The sequence below is a fragment of the Saccopteryx bilineata genome, chromosome 2, assembly GCF_036850765.1.
Source record: "Saccopteryx bilineata isolate mSacBil1 chromosome 2, mSacBil1_pri_phased_curated, whole genome shotgun sequence".
NCBI classification, from domain to species: domain Eukaryota; kingdom Metazoa; phylum Chordata; class Mammalia; order Chiroptera; family Emballonuridae; genus Saccopteryx; species Saccopteryx bilineata.
In genome coordinates this window covers 77,846,387-77,866,704 of record NC_089491.1, presented here as the reverse complement: position 1 = coordinate 77,866,704, position 20,318 = coordinate 77,846,387, and the positions used below count along the sequence as shown (strand labels likewise).

The 20,318-nt window shown below is 38.8% G+C and overlaps 1 protein-coding gene across 9 annotated transcripts in view; it reads left to right on the top strand.

The window, feature by feature from the left end:
• Positions 1 to 20,318, top strand: part of BNC2 (basonuclin zinc finger protein 2) — a 479,004-nt gene that overhangs the window by 334,308 nt on the left and 124,378 nt on the right. For all 9 annotated transcript variants that reach the window (XM_066257303.1, XM_066257302.1, XM_066257300.1 and 6 more), the window contains one exon: positions 5,254 to 5,489. In XM_066257303.1, coding sequence (XP_066113400.1) covers positions 5,254 to 5,489 — 236 coding nt within the window. The remainder of the gene's footprint in view (positions 1 to 5,253; positions 5,490 to 20,318) is intronic.

Genomic DNA, 20,318 nt, shown 5'->3' with positions numbered 1-20,318 from the left:
TGAGCATCAACCCCATATGGGATTGTCAGGTGAACTCTGGTTGGGGTGCATGCAGGAGTCTGCCTCACTATCTCCCCTCCTCTCACCTAAAGAAAGGAAAAAAGAAAAAAAGAAACGGTATATCCTTGATCCCCACTCTAGACCCAATGAATCAGAAACTCTGGGGAGGTGGCCTAGCAATCTGTGTTTTAACAAGTCCTGCAGCTGATTCTGATGCACAGAATGTTTGAGAACCTTGACCTTAACTTTCATCTTACCTTAGCTCTTCTCCTTTCTTGCTCTTAAATTCCGAGTTATCATACAAGACTATGCCTTCCCGGCAGAGTCGCTTTCTCCTTTGTGTCCTAGAGTACTTTATCAAATTTCTTTTATAGCATTTATATTGCTTGCAACTGTCTACCTATGAAGGTGGAGGCCACAACATAAATTACTTTTGCATCTGCATGCAACACCTACCTCGGTGATAAGCTAAGTAAGTGCTGGTGAATAAATGAATGTATGCATGAGTGAAGGAGAAGAGCATTTAGGAGTAGTGGTGATCAATAAGGTCAGCTGCTATGGAGAGATCATGGAAAATAATGAAGGAAAAAAGTTATTGGATTTCATAGTAAGACAGGTGTTGGTGACCTTTGAAATGCTTGCTTCAGCAGAGTGATGGGCAACAAGCCCAGATTGCTGGGTGTTAGGGACTTCTAACATGATGAAGACTTTCAAGTTCCCAGAGATTCTTATTGACTGTTTATATGAACATGTGTTAGAAACAGAATTTTCTTGGGAGAAATAACAAGGTGACTTTAGACTAGTTACTTAACCTCATTGAGTCTGAGATCTCTGAATAGGCAATAATAGTCATAATGTGTGTTTAGAAATTTTTTTAAAGGATAAAACGAGATCATTGTAACACCTTAACCCTGGTTGGCAAAATGCAGCTCTTTGGCCCCTTGAGTGTGGCTCTTCCACAAAATAACACGTGCGGGCGCTACCTCGATAAGGAATGTACCTACCTATATATAATAGTTTAAACTTAAAAAATTTGGCTCTCAAAAGAAATTTCAATCGTTGTATTGTTGATATTTGGCTCTGTTGACTAATGAGTTTGCTGACCACTGCTATGCCTGACATTTAGTTAGTATTTAAAGGGTCATTTCCGTAAATCCCCTACAATTATTTTTATTTCTTAATGTTGATGGCATTCATCACCCTTTGAAAATGTGTGTAAGATATGAAATTTTTAAGGAGACGCTCATTTCAGTCATTGGAGAAATTCCATTTGGCCTGGAACTAACATAACTTCTATTGAAGCACTGACAACTGCTTTGAATTACGTGGTTTCCAGCTGGAAAAATACCCCAAAGGTGGATGTCTTACTGAATCCTACTTCAAGCAGACGTAAAAAGAGACAGATAGTTTGCCTGCCTGTATACCTGAAAATTGCAGGCAGGTATAATACCAACCTCCAAAACAACCATGTCCCTCTCTCCTGGATCAAACAATGTTGTCAGTATCTGGTCTTTCTCAGACCACCTTGCATCCCAACTGTATTCCATGTGGTATTTATTACCACCTTCTCAATAGTTCCAACTAAAATCCTGGATTCGATCTCAGTGTTCAGACTTAGGTGACTTGCCCATTCTTGAATGAGTCGCTGTGGCCAAGGGACTGAGGAATACTGGTTTTCCAGGTTTGGCTGTAGGAATATTCTGTTTCATAAAAGAAGGAAAGAGTGGTTCTCCAAAGGGAAATTCAGTTTCTGTTCCTAGACTGGGGGGGGGAGTAGATGCAAAGCAGGCAAAACAATTGATTCTATCTTATGGTACAGAAAGTGTGTTTTCAAACTGCTTCCAGGAACTCGGGTTCCAACTGAGATGCTTGCTTAAACAAGTTGAAGGGAAGAGGGCAGTAACAGGTGATTGCAATTTCTCTAATCCATGCTCACTCTAGTTCACCAAGAGTAGCTTCACTTTATATGTTTTTATACCCAGATTCAGGTATAGATTTCATTTGAAAATGGAATTTTGGCAATACCATTGGTATAGGACAATGTAGCAGGTGGTTAGTCTCATGAAGTTTAAAAGCAGGTGACTATCTTTTACCACTCCATGTCACTGGAAAAATTGACTTTTCTTCATCCCACTGACCTAATTCACTCATATTTCTAACCTTACTAAGATGCAGACTTGAATACTCCACATTCAGATATAGGAAGATCATGACATTAGGCAGAGGTCTAGTTCTCAGTTTATCGATATTAATGACACTTTTAAAATCATCACTTATTCTTTGTCTATCAAGGAGACATCCCCAAGTTATCAACAACTCCATGACTTAGTATAATCTGGCACTTAACTGGAAAGTTTTGAAACATTCAAGAAATTTGACAGATCATAATGTTTGACAATATGTTTATGCTGAAAATTTACAGTTGACATCTGTAAGCTGGGAAGTTTTATATTTTTCAAGGTTTTGTCTATGGTTCATCTCCTAGTAATTGTTACTTAACAATTACTGTGTGATACACATTTAGAACTCTGTTCCTTTCTATTGTTGAATGTTTAAAAAATAGTGATCCACCCTTTCATCCTTCATATCAGAGTCCAATGTGGCCAGGTACTTTTTTGTGTAAATAAAGTTTTATTGGAACACAGACATGCTCATTAGTTTTAGTTTCACCTGCTTTCATTCATAATAGCAGAGTTGATAAGTTGTGAAAGAGAATGTATGGCCCACAAGAAGTAAAAAGATTTACTATCTGGTCCTTTACAGAAAAAGTTGTTGACCTGTGTTCTGTATTTCTGTAGCTTATCACAGAATTCCTACTTCTTGACATGTGTCACACTTATGAGGAATAATCAGGTAATGTCCTAATAATACTCTCATTCTCTGATGTTCTCAAAAGCTTATCTAGAAAAATGTTTTTGCCATACCTGGTCCACCTGTGCTCTTTCAACTCTCTGAACAGTTTCTCTTTGTTTCTCTACCCTCAATTATTTTTATCTTCTAAAACTGCCAGCCGTTTTTAAGGAGTGGGAGGGGGAGGGGTGATGCAACCCCTTTCCACCCAGCCCTTGAACACAACAGTGCAAGCGCCTACATACACTTAATGCGTAGATACAGTATCCAAACACAGGGACAAAATTCAGGATTTGGTATTTTATTTTCCCCTTCTGAATCCTCTTGATTTCATATGTGTTGTGGCATTAGCAGTGTGTTTTGTGAAGAAGTGACTGATCTGGGCCAGGAAGGTTGTTGATGAAGAGAATTGGAGGAGGTGCAGATTTTCCCTGGCCTGGTCACTGCATTCTGTAAGCAGAGCAGCCGCTCATCAGGAGGCTGAGTAGTTAAGCTGTACTTGAAGAAGAACAGGGATAATAATACCGCTTGCCAGCATTTTTGCAGTCTGAATGCCCTGTGGAGAGAGAGAAGACTTCAATCCCTAGGCTTGTGAATCCCTTATCTTTCCCAAACGTTAAATTAATTTTTAAGGCTATTTATTCAAAGTTGACTTAACCACTAGAATAGAAAAGATCAGACAAATCAGCTGCAAGAAATGAAGTATGAGAAAACCCGAACTCTTTGACAAAGTATTCCTGGGAGTAAATGTGTTGAATGAAGCCAGCGGGTAAATGATAAGGGCCTTTACACTATGGATGTAAGAAAGCAATTTATCAAGAGTACATGAACTCTCTAGTGACCACAAGTCAGGAGGAAACGAGAGTAGAGGAGGAGCCCTGAAAAAAATACATTTGAAATACTAAAAACTGTGTGTGTGTGTGTGTGTGTGTGCATGCACTTTAAAATACCTACATTAATATGCAGAAATACTAGTATATTAAAATAAGAGTTGCTGAGAGTGCACATGAGCAGTCCAGTCCAGTCCATACTGTTATGGGGTAAGAAAGGCCAGGCAGTGGTTTAGAACTTGGAGAAACTTTGGGTACTGTACTCTCAGATATAGTTAGGATTTGAGCCTGGATTTTGTCTGATAGCCACTATCCTCACTCATGAGATTAAATGTCCATCTTTCAGGTTCAGGTGTTTATCTGTTTTAATCTCTAGAAGGTCATACGTTTATAATTCTGAAAGTTGATCTAATGCTTTTTTGTTCTCTTAAGGAGTTCAAAGCATCTGTCATTCATTATCTCAATCTTGGCAGCATCTCTTTGAGCCCTATAGATGAGACAATGTTATCTTAATTGTTCACTTTAGGGAAACTGAGGGAAAATGTAATTAATTACATTATCTGCAATAGGGTTCCTAGTAATTCAGATAAGGATGGGGACTAGAATGTATGATCTTATCTTGGCTTTAAGATCTAAGAGAGGGAGATAATTTTTTTAGATTTGAGGAAGAAAAGGCCTAATTTTTGAAATATTCGTTTCATTAAAAGTATTTACTCTGAGAATGATCATCTTTCGTTTTATGTATTGAGATAGCACAGCTGAAATGCACAGAAGTTCTCAAACTTTAATTTTAGCCATTTTTTTCATTTTCATCTGATACACAACTCTGGTCAGAGCAGTTTAAAAGGTGACTAAATTATGGCTTGATTTTTGTTTGTTTGTTTCTCCTGAGTAACTGTTGTAGAACATGCCTGTGAACACTACACTAAATCTAGCAGGTGAACAACAAGAGGTGAAATTGGGAAAACCAAGTCTCATGATAATCTCCCTTCGCTTATTTAACTTGAGAGCTCTAGATGCCGGCTTCCCTCGTTCTTTCTAAATTAGGTCTTTTAGGCCCTTATAGTCTAAACTCTAAAGAACACAACTGTCTTCTTCTTTAAACCATCCAGGTTTTATAAGGGGTGAATCTTATTTTTAAAAAATGATACTGGTTGAGCCTGTTCTTAGGGCTTGAGGTGGGAATTGTTTGTTGCTTCTTTGATGGGGGGAAGGAGGGCACCATGGTAACTTGGGTTAAACCATAATTCAATTAGCAAATTAATTAGTCTGGTTTTCAGAGTCAGCTAGTCATTTAGAAACATCCTCAGTGGTTCTCCTTCTGAAAATTGAACGTGTTTTGTATTTGCTTGCTGTCATCTGCAGTCTGCAATTTATAAACAAACAGGTGAGGAGGTGGGCAGAGAACTACTTACATGGCAAAGTCTTGCTTAAACATCTGTGGTTACTGTGCCTCCTTAGAAATGGAGCCCTGATAATTTCCAGTAACTTGTTTCTGCTTTGTCTCTTTCTGTCCTCTCCCTTTGTCTCTTTATTCTCATCTGCCTCCGGAACTTTGGTGGGACCGCCACAGCCTTGGATAAGCTCAGCACCCAGCACCTGTACCATCCCACGCAAGTGGAGATTGTGCAGTCCAACGTGGTGTTTGATATCAGCAGCCTGATGCTCTATGGGACACAAGCGGTGCCCGTGCGGCTAAAGATTCTGCTCGACCGTCTCTTCAGTGTCCTGAAGCAAGAAGAGGTGCTACACATCCTGCATGGCCTGGGCTGGACTCTGCGGGACTACGTTCGGGGGTACATCCTTCAGGTAGGGGGAGGACGTTGAAGCTGGTGTGTGTGGCCAGCTCTAGGAGGGGTTGGGTGAGAGCCCTTGGCAAACCTGGTCTTCTTCCTGCCCCTTTCAGTCCCAGGCATGCCACCCTCTTTTGGTTAAAGTGGTCCTTTCAGAAGGCTTGTCAGGGAATTGGAATGCGGGAGTGATCATCCCAGCAAGCCAGCGTCAGGCTTCAGTGGGGGTATATTAGAAAGAAGAAAGTGGCCTGTTGCCTAGTGTTGCTTTATTTGCATCTTTTTGAATCCATCCCTGGTTTATCTAGCAAGTCTTGTTGTAGCTCTCCTAAACAGGAGCGCTCTTTGAGTTGGGCGATGGGTGTGTGGAAATCTGAGATTGCACTTCATCTGGGTTTAGTAGGGCTTGTTCTCACCCTTAATTTATAGGTTTGGTGTTTTCTTGGTTGTCTGTGCACTCTAACTAATTACTGCTTCTTCATCCAAATCAAAGGAAGAACTATAACGTCTATAAATCCCCTGCTTTTATAACCAGTCAACCTTCATATTCCAAAACTTGCAGACATGGTTATAGATTTGGCCTCCATAGTGCCTGTTCTTCCAGCCTGAGCCCCTTCTTTGTGTCAGTGGCACTTCCGATCTGGTAAGGATCTTAAAACTTTTCCGGGAGGGCCGCAGCGTCCGCTCCCTTCCCCCGCCACCTCCCTGTCCTTTTCCATCATATTTTGCAGTTTGTTATGAGTGGTTTTGCATTGTGTACTTTGCCTCTGAAATGTTTTTATGGCCATCTGTCTTCCTGCGACCCTTGAAGGGTAAATGTTGAAAACAGCATGTTGGGAGACCCCAGGATCCAAAAAGACTACACTGGATGATGAAGAAGTACTCCCTCCTGCCAAAGGAGATCACAGTTGGAAAAGGTAGACTCTGAAGTGATTTTTGAAATTTCCTATGGGGATAATACCAGGAGAATTGACCCCTTCAAAAAAAAAAAATTGTCTGTGGCTCTGCCAGCCTGTTTATTCCCCGAGTTACATTGTGTTGTGTGCAAGGCCTTGGCGGCCAGCTTGGTATATGATGATTAGGGGGCTTCAAGTCTCCCCTTGCATTAACCTGGCATAAAAACACACACATTCCTGTCATTCTCCTGTGTGGTACCTCCAGGTGTTAGCCAGGGAAGGAGGGCAGAGGAGGGATGAGGAGTGGACATAGGAAAGCGGGGAGGCAAAATAACCTTTCTGCTCCTGTGACTGCTTCAGTTAACAGAATTGTGTCTCAGTTTAGTGAGATGTGAACTTGGAAGGCACAGGAAATTTGGCTTTCTGAAGAAGAGATGATGACGATAATAGGAATAATTATAGATTACTATGTAATTATTATATAGGCTACTATATAATAATTATAAATATAAATTATGTATTTTCAGTTTATAGAAGACTTTCACAAGCATTCTTTCATTTGCTAAGATGGGAAATGTCGGTGGAGGGGTGAGTGGAAAGTTAAGTTCTGGGTAGTCAGGGGTCCCAAGGGGTCACAAGGTCCAGAAGGGAGGGGCTGAGAAAAGCAAAACATGGAACCAGTTTAACAATTCCTGATTATACTGGCCTCAAGACACATTGTGCCACTTCTTTCTGCAGATGTTTCCACAACGTGATTATTAATGTCTATTTTAGATAGATTTTTATCCTACATGAAAGAACAAACCTCTTGCAGATTTTTGAATGGGACTATTAGCTCGGCTAAGCCCTTTTTCCTTTATTTATTTATTTATTTATTTATTTATTTATTTATTTTTTATTTTATTTTTTTTTTGCATTTTTCTGAAGCTGGAAACAGGGAGAGACAGTCAGACAGACTCCCGCATGCGCCCGACCGGGATCCACCCGGCACGCCCACCAGGGGCGACGCTCTGTCCACCAGGGGGCGATGCTCTGCCCATCCTGGGCATCGCCATGTTGCGACCCTCCTGGGTGTCGCCATGTTGCGACCAGAGCCACCCTAGCGCCTGGGGCAGAGGCCACAGAGCCATCCCCAGCGCCCGGGCCATCTTTGCTCCAATGGAGCCTTGGCTGCGGGAGGGGAAGAGAGAGACAGAGAGGAAGGCGCGGCGGAGGGGTGGAGAAGCAAATGGGCGCTTCTCCTATGTGCCCTGGCCGGGAATCGAACCCGGGTCCTCCGCACGCTAGGCCGACGCTCTACCGCTGAGCCAACCGGCCAGGGCCTTTCCTTTATTTAAAACCTAAAGTATTTTGCCCCAACCTGGTATTGTCTTGATTGCTTCCACGTCAGTGCTTATTAATTTTATCATCAATGCTGTATTTCACTTCTACGTATATTTTTGCCTGAGATAATGTGGAGCATATGGATGATGTCTTTCTGTCCAAACAAACAGATATTTGCATGACTATGGTTCTTTACCATCTTAACAACCCAGTTTACTATAGAATTTTGTTGTCAGTAAATACAGAAACTTCTGGATGTTCTGTGATGTGGTCCTGATGTTCTGCCCTGACCAGTGCCTATTCTTTTGTTTTACTTGAAATTATTATGTAGGTGTTAATCCTCACCCCCACCAAATTTAAACATAGTTCTAAGGCAAGCATAGAAAACTGTACCTCATATTTCCTTTTGTATGAGGGCTCAGGTTTTAAAGATACAAAATTGCAAGAGAAATTAATATGAATGAAAAAATCAGCAAAACCACAAACTAACTGTAAAGTCTCTTATTTGGGGATGGAATATTGCATAGAAAGAATGCCATCATTTATATTTTTATTTGTTAGGATTAATTTTCACAAATTTTAATATAGTACATTTTTAAAGTAGATTTTATTTATTGATGTAAGAGAAAGGGGGGCAGTGGGTAGGAGTGCAAAGCATCAACTCCTAGCTCCTTTGGTATGTGCCTTGACCAGGCAAGCCTGAGGATTCGAAACCACGACCTCAGCATTCCAGGCTGACGCTTTATTACTGCGCCACCACAGGTCAGGCTTAATATGCATTTTGACAAAGTCTCAAATTTAATCTATTTCTTCGTTCAAAGTCTGGAATCGACATTTCAGAAAATCATAAATGATTTTTATATTAGAGGAACACTAGGTTTAGTTTCTGTCTTGTTAATTGATAGAATTGATGTAATATAGATTTTATTTAAACGATGCTTTTTGTTATTCAACACTTATTATCTACTTTTTCTTTGGAGAAAACAGTTTTAAGTTTACCAAAAAAGCAAGAGACTGAAGGGCACAAAACTGTTAACAGTTGTATGGTGAGAAAATGCTCATTTTTAAAAATAACAAAACAACCCCCCATAAGAGCTAAACTATAGAAATAAATCCTTTTCCTCGAAAGCAGTATTATTTGATTATTGGTCAATATTTTAAAAATTATATGTTGTGATGATAAAAGTATGCACAAATTATTTTGGATATAATTGTCTATAATATTTTTATACAAGTAGACTATAAAATGTGCATCCAAAGGTTGTGGAACCCTATAATGCACGATGAGTGTACAAGTCATTTTATCTGGCTAAAACTCAATTGTCTTGTAGCCCTCAAGGCATCAATTTTAGCATTATTGCTCTCAACAACAGTATATTGAATATTATGTCAGTTAAAGGAGAGTAATTATCAAGTCAGGTTAGGGTGGCTGTTAGTCTTACCACATATTGACTTGGTTAGCAGTTGGCTATAGATTGTGTTACTGGGCAAATGAAGATGTACAGGGAGTTGAACTGGTGAAGCCAGGATATTAATCTGATTCTCTCTGGTCCCAATCTTACATCCCTTATGTATACACAGTTACTCCTGGTTTCAGAGATAGAATGTAGAAGAATAGCATGTGTCTAATCTGATTTTGAATTCTTGGTTTTGGAAGTGGGGGCAAAAGAGGATCAGGCCATTCACAAGTATTATTTGCAAGCATGTACGAAACGGTTATTGAAAGAAAAAGGAGGGTAGTAATGATGCCACAGATTCATTTAAAAGACTAGCACTATCTTTCAAGAATCCTGTACTGTTTTGATAAAAATTACTCTTCACTTATGTGATTATCTGTGTGATTCATAAGCTAACCAGCTGGGTATAAAATACATAGTATAACTTGAATGACAATAATTTAAGAATCTAGGAATATCTTAAAGGTAAATAGCCCAATATTCTCCTGTGTACCAATTAAAGTATTCATTCACAAAGTACAGAAATAAATGAGGTAAATTTGAAGCATTTTCCCACAAAGTAGCCATAAAAGGAAATATGCAATTAGATGTTAAACTCTAAATATAAAGGAACATTAGTTTTGTTCTACTGCTGAAGAATAATTCTTATTTCAAGTCTATATCTCATGGTACATCTGTTGATGACAGATAAAAACAGTGTCCTGTTCTTTCCTCATTTTTCTTCTCTTTGACCTAGGATATAAAAAATATAGGTGATTTTCATTGTTAAACTAAATCATGTAAAAATCAAGTTTTCACAGTCTCTTTTCAGTTTGAATTTGTAACTGACTTGCCTGGGCTCGTGCAGAGGCCTATCTGTGGACATCTCCTTTGCAAATGAGTCCTGCCAAAATCCAGAGAACCATATCAGACACTCTGAATAATTAGCTGAGGTGTCAGCAGCCTTGTGAGGGAATGAGTGCTGAGGCACATTTCAAATCACCTGTCTTGAGACAATCAGAACTAATACAACGGTCCGCACTTTAGAAGAACACATCCCTGAGTATTCTGGAGGCATCAGTCTTCCAAAGATTCGACGTTAGGCTTGGGAAGAAGTATACTCTGGATCCTTCTCTTAGAGCCTCTTGATAAAGTTAGCATAATAAACGCTCTAAGAAGTTCTGGAATAAGTGTTTTGTGAGAGTAGGTAAGTAGCTTCTACCAACCAAATAGCCTGTTTTTGGTCAAGCTCATAAGACTTCTTCAGTTCCTGAACACATGCAGCTTTCCTTCAGATGGGTATGTTTGTGTGTAATTGCTTCTGCCTGGCCTCCACCTGCTTCTCTCTGTACACAGGCAATTTCTTGTCCTTTAGGTTTCACCCAAGGTCCCACTTTTTCCCCAGAGATCTTTTCTGTCCAATTTAACCAAAGCTAGTCTTTCGAATGTGGCTTTATCTGAGGACTCTGTTTCCCTGAAGCACTAAATCAAAATGACTCAAATCAAATGTTAAAATGTGTTTTCTTCCCCTGCCCCCTTGCTTTCTCACTGGGAACGCCTCAGAGTCAGGACACTCAATAAATATTTGTTAAAGGAATGAGAAAAGACACCTGCTTTAACTTGATATTGCTTGATGGTTCACCATGGAACTCATGGCATATTCAGTTGGTCCAAGGCCCTAAATCTTTCTTCAGGCTTCCTGGGGACTAATTCTGTGACTGAACCTGGGCTGGTGAGGGCAATGAGAAGAGAATCACAGCTCCCACATCCCCTTGCTAGTGGTCTGTATAGAATAAGTGTATTGTGGTATCCATGTGGTAGAAAAATATCAATATTAAGCAAACACTTGTATTTAAACAGCCCTTTGTGGAGCAAGTTCACATACATTAGTTAGCTTTTTAAATTCCCAGTGAATTAACATTTGAAGTAGTTTAAGCTTAAAGAGGTTAAGTGATTTTCCTATGATCACAGGAGCTGTTAATTGGCATAGTTGATGTACTGTAAGCTTCCTGAGGAAAAGAACCACTTTTTCTTGTCCATCACTCTAACCCACCTGTCAGCACCCTGTCTGACCCATAATAGGGCCTACTAAATATTGAGGGAGGAAGTTTTGAAATATGATTTGAACTTAGGTCTCTGACTCTACAGGCAGTGTTTGGATGTTTTTGTTTTTGTGTTTTTAAGGCTACCAAGCTGTCTTTCCAGAACAAAAATCTTGCAGCATTAAAACGGTGTGGTTTGGGGAACAGAGAAGGCCCGCAAAAGCTGAACTGACAGATCAAGTTCGGATCACTCTTGTACTTGGTGGATCATAACCACCTGACCATAAGCAGTATTAGTTGAAATTGGTTCCCCTTTTATGTTCTTTTTCTCAGCTATTTTCTCGATATTCTATTTTGTTTCAGGTTACCTTTGCTCTCTCATTTCCATGAACAAAACTTTTTCTCTAGATGTCATATTTATCATTAATGCTTCATTGTAAATTCCATTCTTTGACTTACCTTTCCAGGAATACATGCCTTTTCTAATTAAGTATTAAAAAAACAACAACAAAGGTTTGGGGTTTTTGTGTTTTGTTTTGTTTACATAATTAATACGATTTCAACTATATCAGAGGAGAGGAGCGGAGATGAAGCTGCTCTTTTTCTGAGTCCATAAAAGGATATCAAGGTGAATGGGCAAGAGGGACTAGGTTCTGAGTGAGGAGACTGGCCTACAGTCACAGTACCGTCACTGGGTATTTACATGAGTATGGAGGAATTCGCCATTCTCAGCCATAGTTTCTCTATCTTTAAAATTGAGATAACCCTGTATATATCTCTTGCTTTTGAATGGCTAAGGATGCAGTAATATAGATGAAAGCATGCTGTCAGCTCCTATTCAGGCTAGTATTTTTCACTTATATCTCTGCACAGAGTTAGCTCTCACTAGCTACGGCAGGGAAGGACTAGGTGCCAGACACGTTTCTCTGCAGATGTCAAATGCTTAGGGAAAGGTAGGAAATACATGTAAGGTTTTAGTTAAGATCATTAGGATAAATGTTAGTTTTATTAAGTAAACGCTAAAATGCTAGTGACCTGACACAATAGGAGTTTGTTTCTCCCTCTCATCAAGACCACTCAGCATTCTTGGTTGGTTAAAGCTTTCTTCCCAGGGGAGATTTGAGGAAAGGTCACTTAGGGCCTCTGACATTTTATGGCTCTTTCATTCTCTGGGGCCCCAGCTTCCACAGACAGACCTGAGAGAAGCTGGAGCTTCTTTGTGGTAGGTTTTTATGGACAAGGCTAGAAAGTAGAGTGGATGACTGCTCCCCACATATCACTGATCAGAGCTTCTATCTAAATGGAACCAGCTGACTGAGGGTGGCCTAGGACCTGTAGTGCCAGGCTGAGGAGCTGCTCCAGGTTCTACCTGTGCTGCATAGAGGATGAACACAGGTCAGGGCCCCGCTCAGGTGTGGTGGAATAGCCATGATTCTGCTTCCTTTTTATACAGTGGGGCCAGGAAAGCTTAGAGCAGCAGATTAGTGTGGCTAAAGAGGGTTAAAGGGTTTGAATCCTGGCTCCAGTTCTTACTAGATGTGTGAAAATAGGCCCATGTCTGTACCTACCTAAGCTTTGGTTCCCTTACCTGAAAAGCAGGGATATTAACAGTACTCATGGGTTTATTGTGAAGATAAAATAAGATGATAAACATAAAGCATTCAGTAATGTCACTTGCTATGTATCCAGTCAGTGTTAACTATTAACATTTATCATGATGATGAAAAACATGATTATAGTATTAACTATTATAGACTGTTGTAAACATGCCATTTTATTTATTATTTTTTTAAAATTTATTTAATGTTTATTAACTTTAGAGAGAGGAAGAGAGAGAGCAGGAGAGAGACAGGAACATCTTGTTCCTGTCTGTGCTCTAACCAGGGATCAAACTGGCAACCTCTGCACTTTGGGATGATTCTTTAACCAATCGAGCTATCCGGCCAGGGCCCAACATGGCCATTTTAAACCTTTGTGTATAAAGTAGCCTTAAACCCTGGATGTTTTATATTCCACCTTGTCTCTTAGAACCGAGAGTTTTCCAAACCAGTCAGGCAAAAGGGTATTTACTATTCAATTGTAAATAAATACTACATATGTGTATATGCATATACACATGTACAATCACATATGTTATTAGTACATATATGATTACAGATAATCGGCAGGAGGGTATAGTGACAGAGATTTTGTACCTCAGAGTGGGACAGACTTGGGTATGAATCCTGGTTTTACCTTTTGATAGCTGTTACATACGAAAGGTCATTTAACATGTTTGAACCTGAGTTTCATCTATAAATGTTAAATGAGATAATATAAAGAAGCTCACATATCTTTATTAAAATTAAGCAATATTACATTATGAATAAGTATGCATATGTTATTGTTTAAGCTATGACTCATTTCATATATGACTGTCATTTTAATACCCTTTCATTTCTCTATTTTAATAACTCTTCTAATACTTGTCCATGTGCCTGGCACAGAATGATACTTGTTGAATTTATTAAAATTATTAGAGTATCTCAGCTTTCACCCTATTGCATAAAGTAAAACTTATTTAAATAGGCACCCATTTTAATGGGCATTATCTGACCTCACAGATTTTTAGGAAATTCCAGAGCAGATTTGGATAGTCCTTGAAATAGCAACTTTTATAGATTACTGTGTGCTGAGTAGACAAGAGAAGATCTCCCAGGAACCCCTCACTCTAATGGACAAAGCAGCTATAAACACATCATGCACATTTCATGATCAAAACTAGAAAAATGCACAGATGACCAGAGCATTGACATAGAAGAAGGATTATTTGACTCCAACTAAAGATTGCATTTTCACTGTCATGATGTAAGGTGTCTTTGTATCATGTCTTCTTCATGTCAACAATATGTGAATCTTTTTCAGAAGAGAAGGATTACAGGTATGAATGGTCAAGATCCCCCTGTCTTTGTCAGGGATATACGAAAGGTAGATGATTCAGGACAATGTACTGTATTTATAGTGTCTGTTTTCCAGAATGCTTGGACCACTCTGTAGACATTATCCCAGCAATCCTCCTAACCTCCCTATTAGAGAGATATTTTCAGAGACTGTTATCCCCGGTTTTAAAGTTACCGTGGTTGAAGGCCTCAGGCAGGGTCAAAGCTGAAAGTGGAATACAGGGATTTTGAATCCCTTGCCAACGCTGTAACTATTTGAACAGCAATGAAAATAAACACCTTACATCCAAGGACATAGCTTGATGTTTTGTGCTCAGAGTTTAAAAAAAAAATGTCTCCCTTTATCCTTGCAAAGTAGAAATAGATAGCTCACCACATTCCAGGATGGAATGCAGTGACTGCTAGAATAGATTTGTGTCTAGGGGACCCTGAGAGAGGATTCTGTATTCCCCAGGAGGAGTAGAAATGAGCCCACAGTTCTCTGGCCATTCTCTATTTGATAAAAACCAGTTCAGATTTACCTGAAATGGATATTTTCCGTGATGGCACTGATTAAACCCTAAGATCTTCAGAGCAACACTCTGACATACTCCTTGTTGAATTTCAAGTGGAAAGCTCCTGCTCTTTGGGTTTAGAGCTAGGTTCTACCACCAATTAGCTGTCTAGCCTAGACATTTTTTTTTTTAATTCACAGACAGGATCAGTATATGTTAATTCCTTAAGTAGAGCGATTTTCCAGCCCCCACCCACCACAGCCCTTAAGATTCCAGAGCAACAAAGCATTGTGATTTTCTCTTTGTCCATGTATTATACTTGAGCTTGTATCCTCTTCTGATATTTCCTCCACTTTGACAGAAAGGGCAGGTGGAAGGTGAGAGGGGCTTGCACAGGAACTGAAATCTGTTAGACTCGAGCAAAGGACTCTGGAAGTCTTTCAAGACTCCAGCCTAGTCGACTATCTGTTTCTTCTGAGTGATCTACATTTCAGATACTCATCTGTGAAATCATAAAGGGCTGTGAAAAGTAGAAAGATAGACAAGGATCTTTGTGGGTTTCTGGAAGCTTTTGCTAAATCCATAGAGATGGGACAAACATAAATAAAAACTCCTTATTCGATTCATATTCATACACTAGCCACAGAAGTAATGCCAGCAGCAGTTGGAAAACGGAACACAGGCCAATCCATTCCCTAATAGAATTAAGTGACCACTGCCAAATTCAGTTACTCTAGGACAGTGATTTCAACTGGTGTGCTGCAAGAATTTTTAAAACATGCAACACCTCACTATTTAGTCAGGGGCAATGACCTCTTTTTCTTTAGGTTGGTCGGATAACAAAAATGACAGCAGCCTACACAACAATAGTTGTCCAATGCGAATGAATCAAAATTATACCTATGTGGTTTGTTTTGTTTTGTTTTTGCCAAATTGGCAAAAGATGTATTTTTTTTGTATGCCGCAGAATTTTAGTAATTAGTTTATGTGTGCCATGAGATGAAAATGATTGAAAATCGCTGCCCTTGGAAGACTTATTGAAAGAGGAGATTCTTAAGGAAGGAGAAAGATATTGTTACATAGTAGAAAGGATGGAACAAATATTTTTCCAAATGGGAAGAAGAATGCTGTGTTGGGAAGAGGTATGAACAAGTCTAAGGGAGAGAACTGCATTTCAGTTAGGTGAGTAGCACTGGACCGTATTGTGGTGACTGTGGTTAGGCCAGGCCTGGGCCTGTTGATCAGAGGCCCTTTTGAATTCACCTGATGTTTGCATCACCATCCCTTTCTAAGGGGGGTGACTAGTGATTCTGTTGGTTCACAGACCTGTTTGCATCACCATCCCTTTCTAAGGGGGGTGACTAGTGATTCTGTTGGTTCACAGACCTGGAATTTATTGCTAAGAACCTTCAAACTTAAAAAGGCAGATCACTGGCTAGTGACTTCATGAACACTGAGGTGAGGTCCTGTTTCTATATAGGAAGCATTTTTACTTGTTGGTGGCAATTCAGTGACCTGTTCTATTCTCTCTGTGTTTCTTTGTCTCATTCTTTTTTCTTTCTCAGTCAAGGTGGACTTGGATTGGGGACTTGGCGAGTAGCTTGAACAGTGATAGTTTTGCGTTTCTTGCAGTAGCTATGATAGACCATAATACATAAGACATCCAGATAAGAGGATGAGATGTTGGTTGGTATGTGTTTTCTGTCGAGCTCATCTTCAGGTCTTAGTGTATTTCTGACCTAGACCCCCCGGGAAAGCATTTGAGAGAAACTTGGAGAACTGAAGGTCCTCTCTGTAAGGAAATACTTTCTAACCTGGTTTCCTTGTTCTCATGTAATTTTCTCTCTTTAACAAAGCCATAATAACAGTGTCTGAGACAGCTTTCTAGTTAGTATGAGTAATGTGGTTACTGTATTTTCTATTTTTATTTTAGTATGCTTTTTCTGCTGTGATTTTTTTTTCTTTTCCAGTTTTAAAAATAGAAGTTGAGTAAATGTGGTAGCTAAGACTGGTGCATACTGCATCCTCTCTGTAATACAATTCTGAAGAAATGCTATGTACAAACTTTTTCCCCCCTTCGGATTCCTTAGTGGAATAAATAGAATGTTTGGAACACAGACCACTGAAAACATTGGCTGATGGTCAGGTTAGGCCAGGCTTCAGAGAAATTGACATTTAAAGTATACATTATCTATCCCATAGGTTTTTGTCTCTAGAGTACCCATTATATTAAGCCTGTTTAGTTTATGGTGTGTTGATAAGACACAAAATTAGGTAGCCAGGGATGCACCTTAAATTGGTTCATTCATTTGCTTCTTTTTAAAGCATGCAGACATGTTTAGAAATTTTAAGTTAACAACAAATACACTTAAATTCCTCTTGAAGGAGTAATTAAGAGCTACTTGTCTCTGTGTCTTGTCATCTCTGCCAGAATTAGAGTTCATGTGGAGTATGTTCCACTGAGTCAGCCATCATTCCATCACCAGCAGGGATTGCTTTTCCACGTATTGACATGTGAGGGAATGTCTGCCTTGCAGTAGCCATGGGCTTGTGCCAGACTTTGAGATCCATAGGGGCAGTGCTGGGAGCTTTTCAATTCTGAATCAGAGATCCAATTCATAATAGCTGAGCCAGGGAAACCGGGTGGAATCTGTGGCCAAAACCATGGTAAAAAAAAGAAAGAAACAAACTTTTTCCCCTTTCTTTTTTTGCAGTGCTTTATTGCTTTAAAATTATGAGTGCCTCTATCCATTGATCCTCTGGTGACTTTACATTGGATTCAAATTGTGGTCTCTTAGGTGAAAAGGTCAGTGTTTTATTCGTTCAGCCACACATCAATGGAGATTAACTGAGATCAGTACAAGACATTTGGATCCTGCCAGACCTAGGGCACCTGAAAGAAGTTTATTTCTTTTCTCCCCAGCCTTCAATATGCCTGCTGCAGAAGAGGCTGGCCTGCTCTTCTGGGAGTGGGGAGGGTTTTGATTGGCTGTGTGTTAACTGCCTCAAATCCACGGCCATAGGGTGAGTAAGAACCCCTGAGAATCAAACATGTCATCTATGTAGCATCACCTGATTTAGTGCTTTTCCTCAAGTCTGAGATGTCTCAAGGGGCCTTTTTTCCCTTGCAGCACTGATCTTTCAATGAGGTGCTAGTGTCTGTCCTGAGCAATAACAAGGAAAAACCATGAAGTGTGAACAGCTCTTATTAGGGGTGTAAATGTCATTAAGGCCTTTGTAGCCTTCTCTGCAATCTGAATGCTCTTGTCAAGAGAGTGACTTACTGAAGCCTCCTTTAAAATCACATAAATGGAATTTAAGATGCTGAACTTTTACATTTTAATTAAACAAGGCCATTAGCTTCCTTTGCTTATGCATTTTTTGTAGTCAGTTATGCTTATGCCTGATAAGGATAGCCCTCTAAAATAAAACTTTTGAAAAACCATCTATAAAAAATTATTTTAAGGGTTTGAGAAATTCTTGGTTTACTCTAATTCAAAGTGTTAGATAATTTTTGGTATTTGTGGGGAGCAGATGCTTCTTTCTGTTTTAATTTTCTAGATACCCACATAGATTCATGTACCTGACCATAATATGCATATTTTCATCGATGGCATGAGAAGACACTAGCATTTAAGTTAATGAATAAGTCAGCCTGGATTAATGAAAAGTCTGAAGCAGATAATGTTTAAAATATTATTTTCAATATATATACAAAAATCTTTCTAGCGATAAATTCCCCTTATATAAAATTCTAATATTCTCTTGGAACAAAATTTTTATATGCAAAAATTTGCTTCTGTAAACCTCTTCCTCCAGTTTGAGAATTTCAGATTAATTTCTTATCACTCTGGGTTGTGTCTTTGAGTTATCAATAAAAACATGTCCAATAGTTATATGGCAGAGGGTCAGATGTAGAAAGAAAATTACTATTTTCAATAAAGAAAAATGACTTGAGACATCTGGTTAAAACTTTACGGAGGTAAATCCAGAAAATTTACAGGCAAGTTAGAGGTGAATGGAAATTAATAATACATTACCCGTTATTATTAACTTAAGATTTATAATTTAACATGTTCTCATTATTTAATGTACAGTCATTGTTTAAAATTTGATTCTCCATCTCTTTAACATTCCATTAAGTGACAAATTTTCTTTATATTGTGTTTTTTATTCTTTCTCTTAATTGATAGATTTTATAGAGAGGGAGGTAACAAGAGAGAGTGACGTGTATATATTTGTTGTTCTACTTATTTATGCATTCATTGGTTGATTATTATGTGTTCCCTGACCAGGGATCAAACCCACAACTTTGGTGCATCAGAACGACAGCATCCTAACCAATGGAGCTACCCTGCCAGGGCCTATTTATTCTCTTTTGAGTGTTGAGGAAAATGTATTCTTTTCAACAAGTATTTACTTGAGTGGCTGCTGTATTCACATGGTAATGAGATAACATGGCCCTCTGTTGCAGCTCTCAGTATAGTGGACAGTGGGACTCAAGTTAAGCTAAAGAAAGCAGAGATAATTAGCATATATTTTCTAATAACTATATAAACATGGTCTGTAATTAGAGCAATAATGAAGTTATATGTAAATAGATTGTTTGGACATATTTCCAACTTACTTAAAAAGTTAATGCATTAAAGAATTTTAAACAGACCCTAGCTGTCTTGACTGAACTATTAATTCGAACTCTGCAATTAAATGACTGACTAAACAAGATCAATTTTCTACCGAGCCCCACTTTTTAAATAAAAAGCGTCTATTTTAGTTTGAATTATTGAGATTTTCTTGTCTATTATAGAAAACCAAAAAAAGGAAAAGAAAATTCATCTATTTATTAGGTCACAGAAGTTAGGTAGCAAAAAAAAGAGTTTTCTTCCAATTCACTAGCTCATAAATGTTTTGACAAGTTAATAAAAACTTATTTTAAAATTCTCCTTAAGTGAGAATATAATTTTGAGCCTCGTCAGGATTATTTTGAAAAGCTTCGCATGAAGTCATTCACTTACTTAGAACAAGAAAATCTCCATAGAATTACTATTGCCAATGCCACTTGGGAATACGTGGGTCAATTAAAGTATAGATGTTTTACATTGTTATAATATATAATATATATATATATACACGTAAGTATCTTAATTATATTAAAATAAATGACATAAAATTTGGAATTCGTCTATATTCCTTCTGTTAGTTTTCTTCACTCAGTGCATGGAATTTTAGTTCACCTGATTGCTTATTTGCCTCATAAATAATATGCATGTGTAATGTGAGAAGATGATAGTCTGGTGCCTGAAAGTTCCGATGGAACACAGCCTCCTGTTTGGTAGCACAATAAGTAGGGCTGTCCAACAGCACCGCCTGCTTTGTCCTCTTTCCTCTCTCTTCTACCTTAGGCCTGGATCAGGGCTGTTTATATAAATAATGATTTCTGAAGTTCACATTTTAGGATAACTTTGACAAAGAGATGTCTGGAGTACCAGGATTATCAAAGATGTACAGTAAAACCTCTTCATAAACGTTTTTCAAGGCACCAGATGGGAGGAAGCTTTACTGCATTATATTTCCCATATGGAAAAGTATCTGAGACCTGAAAGGGCACACCTTTGGAAGGGGAATACTTCTTAAAAAGGAGCTTTATAAAAAGAATGTTATTGTGTAGGGTTTTCATGTATGATTTATTCACTGGAGCATATTGCTTTGAAGGCCCAA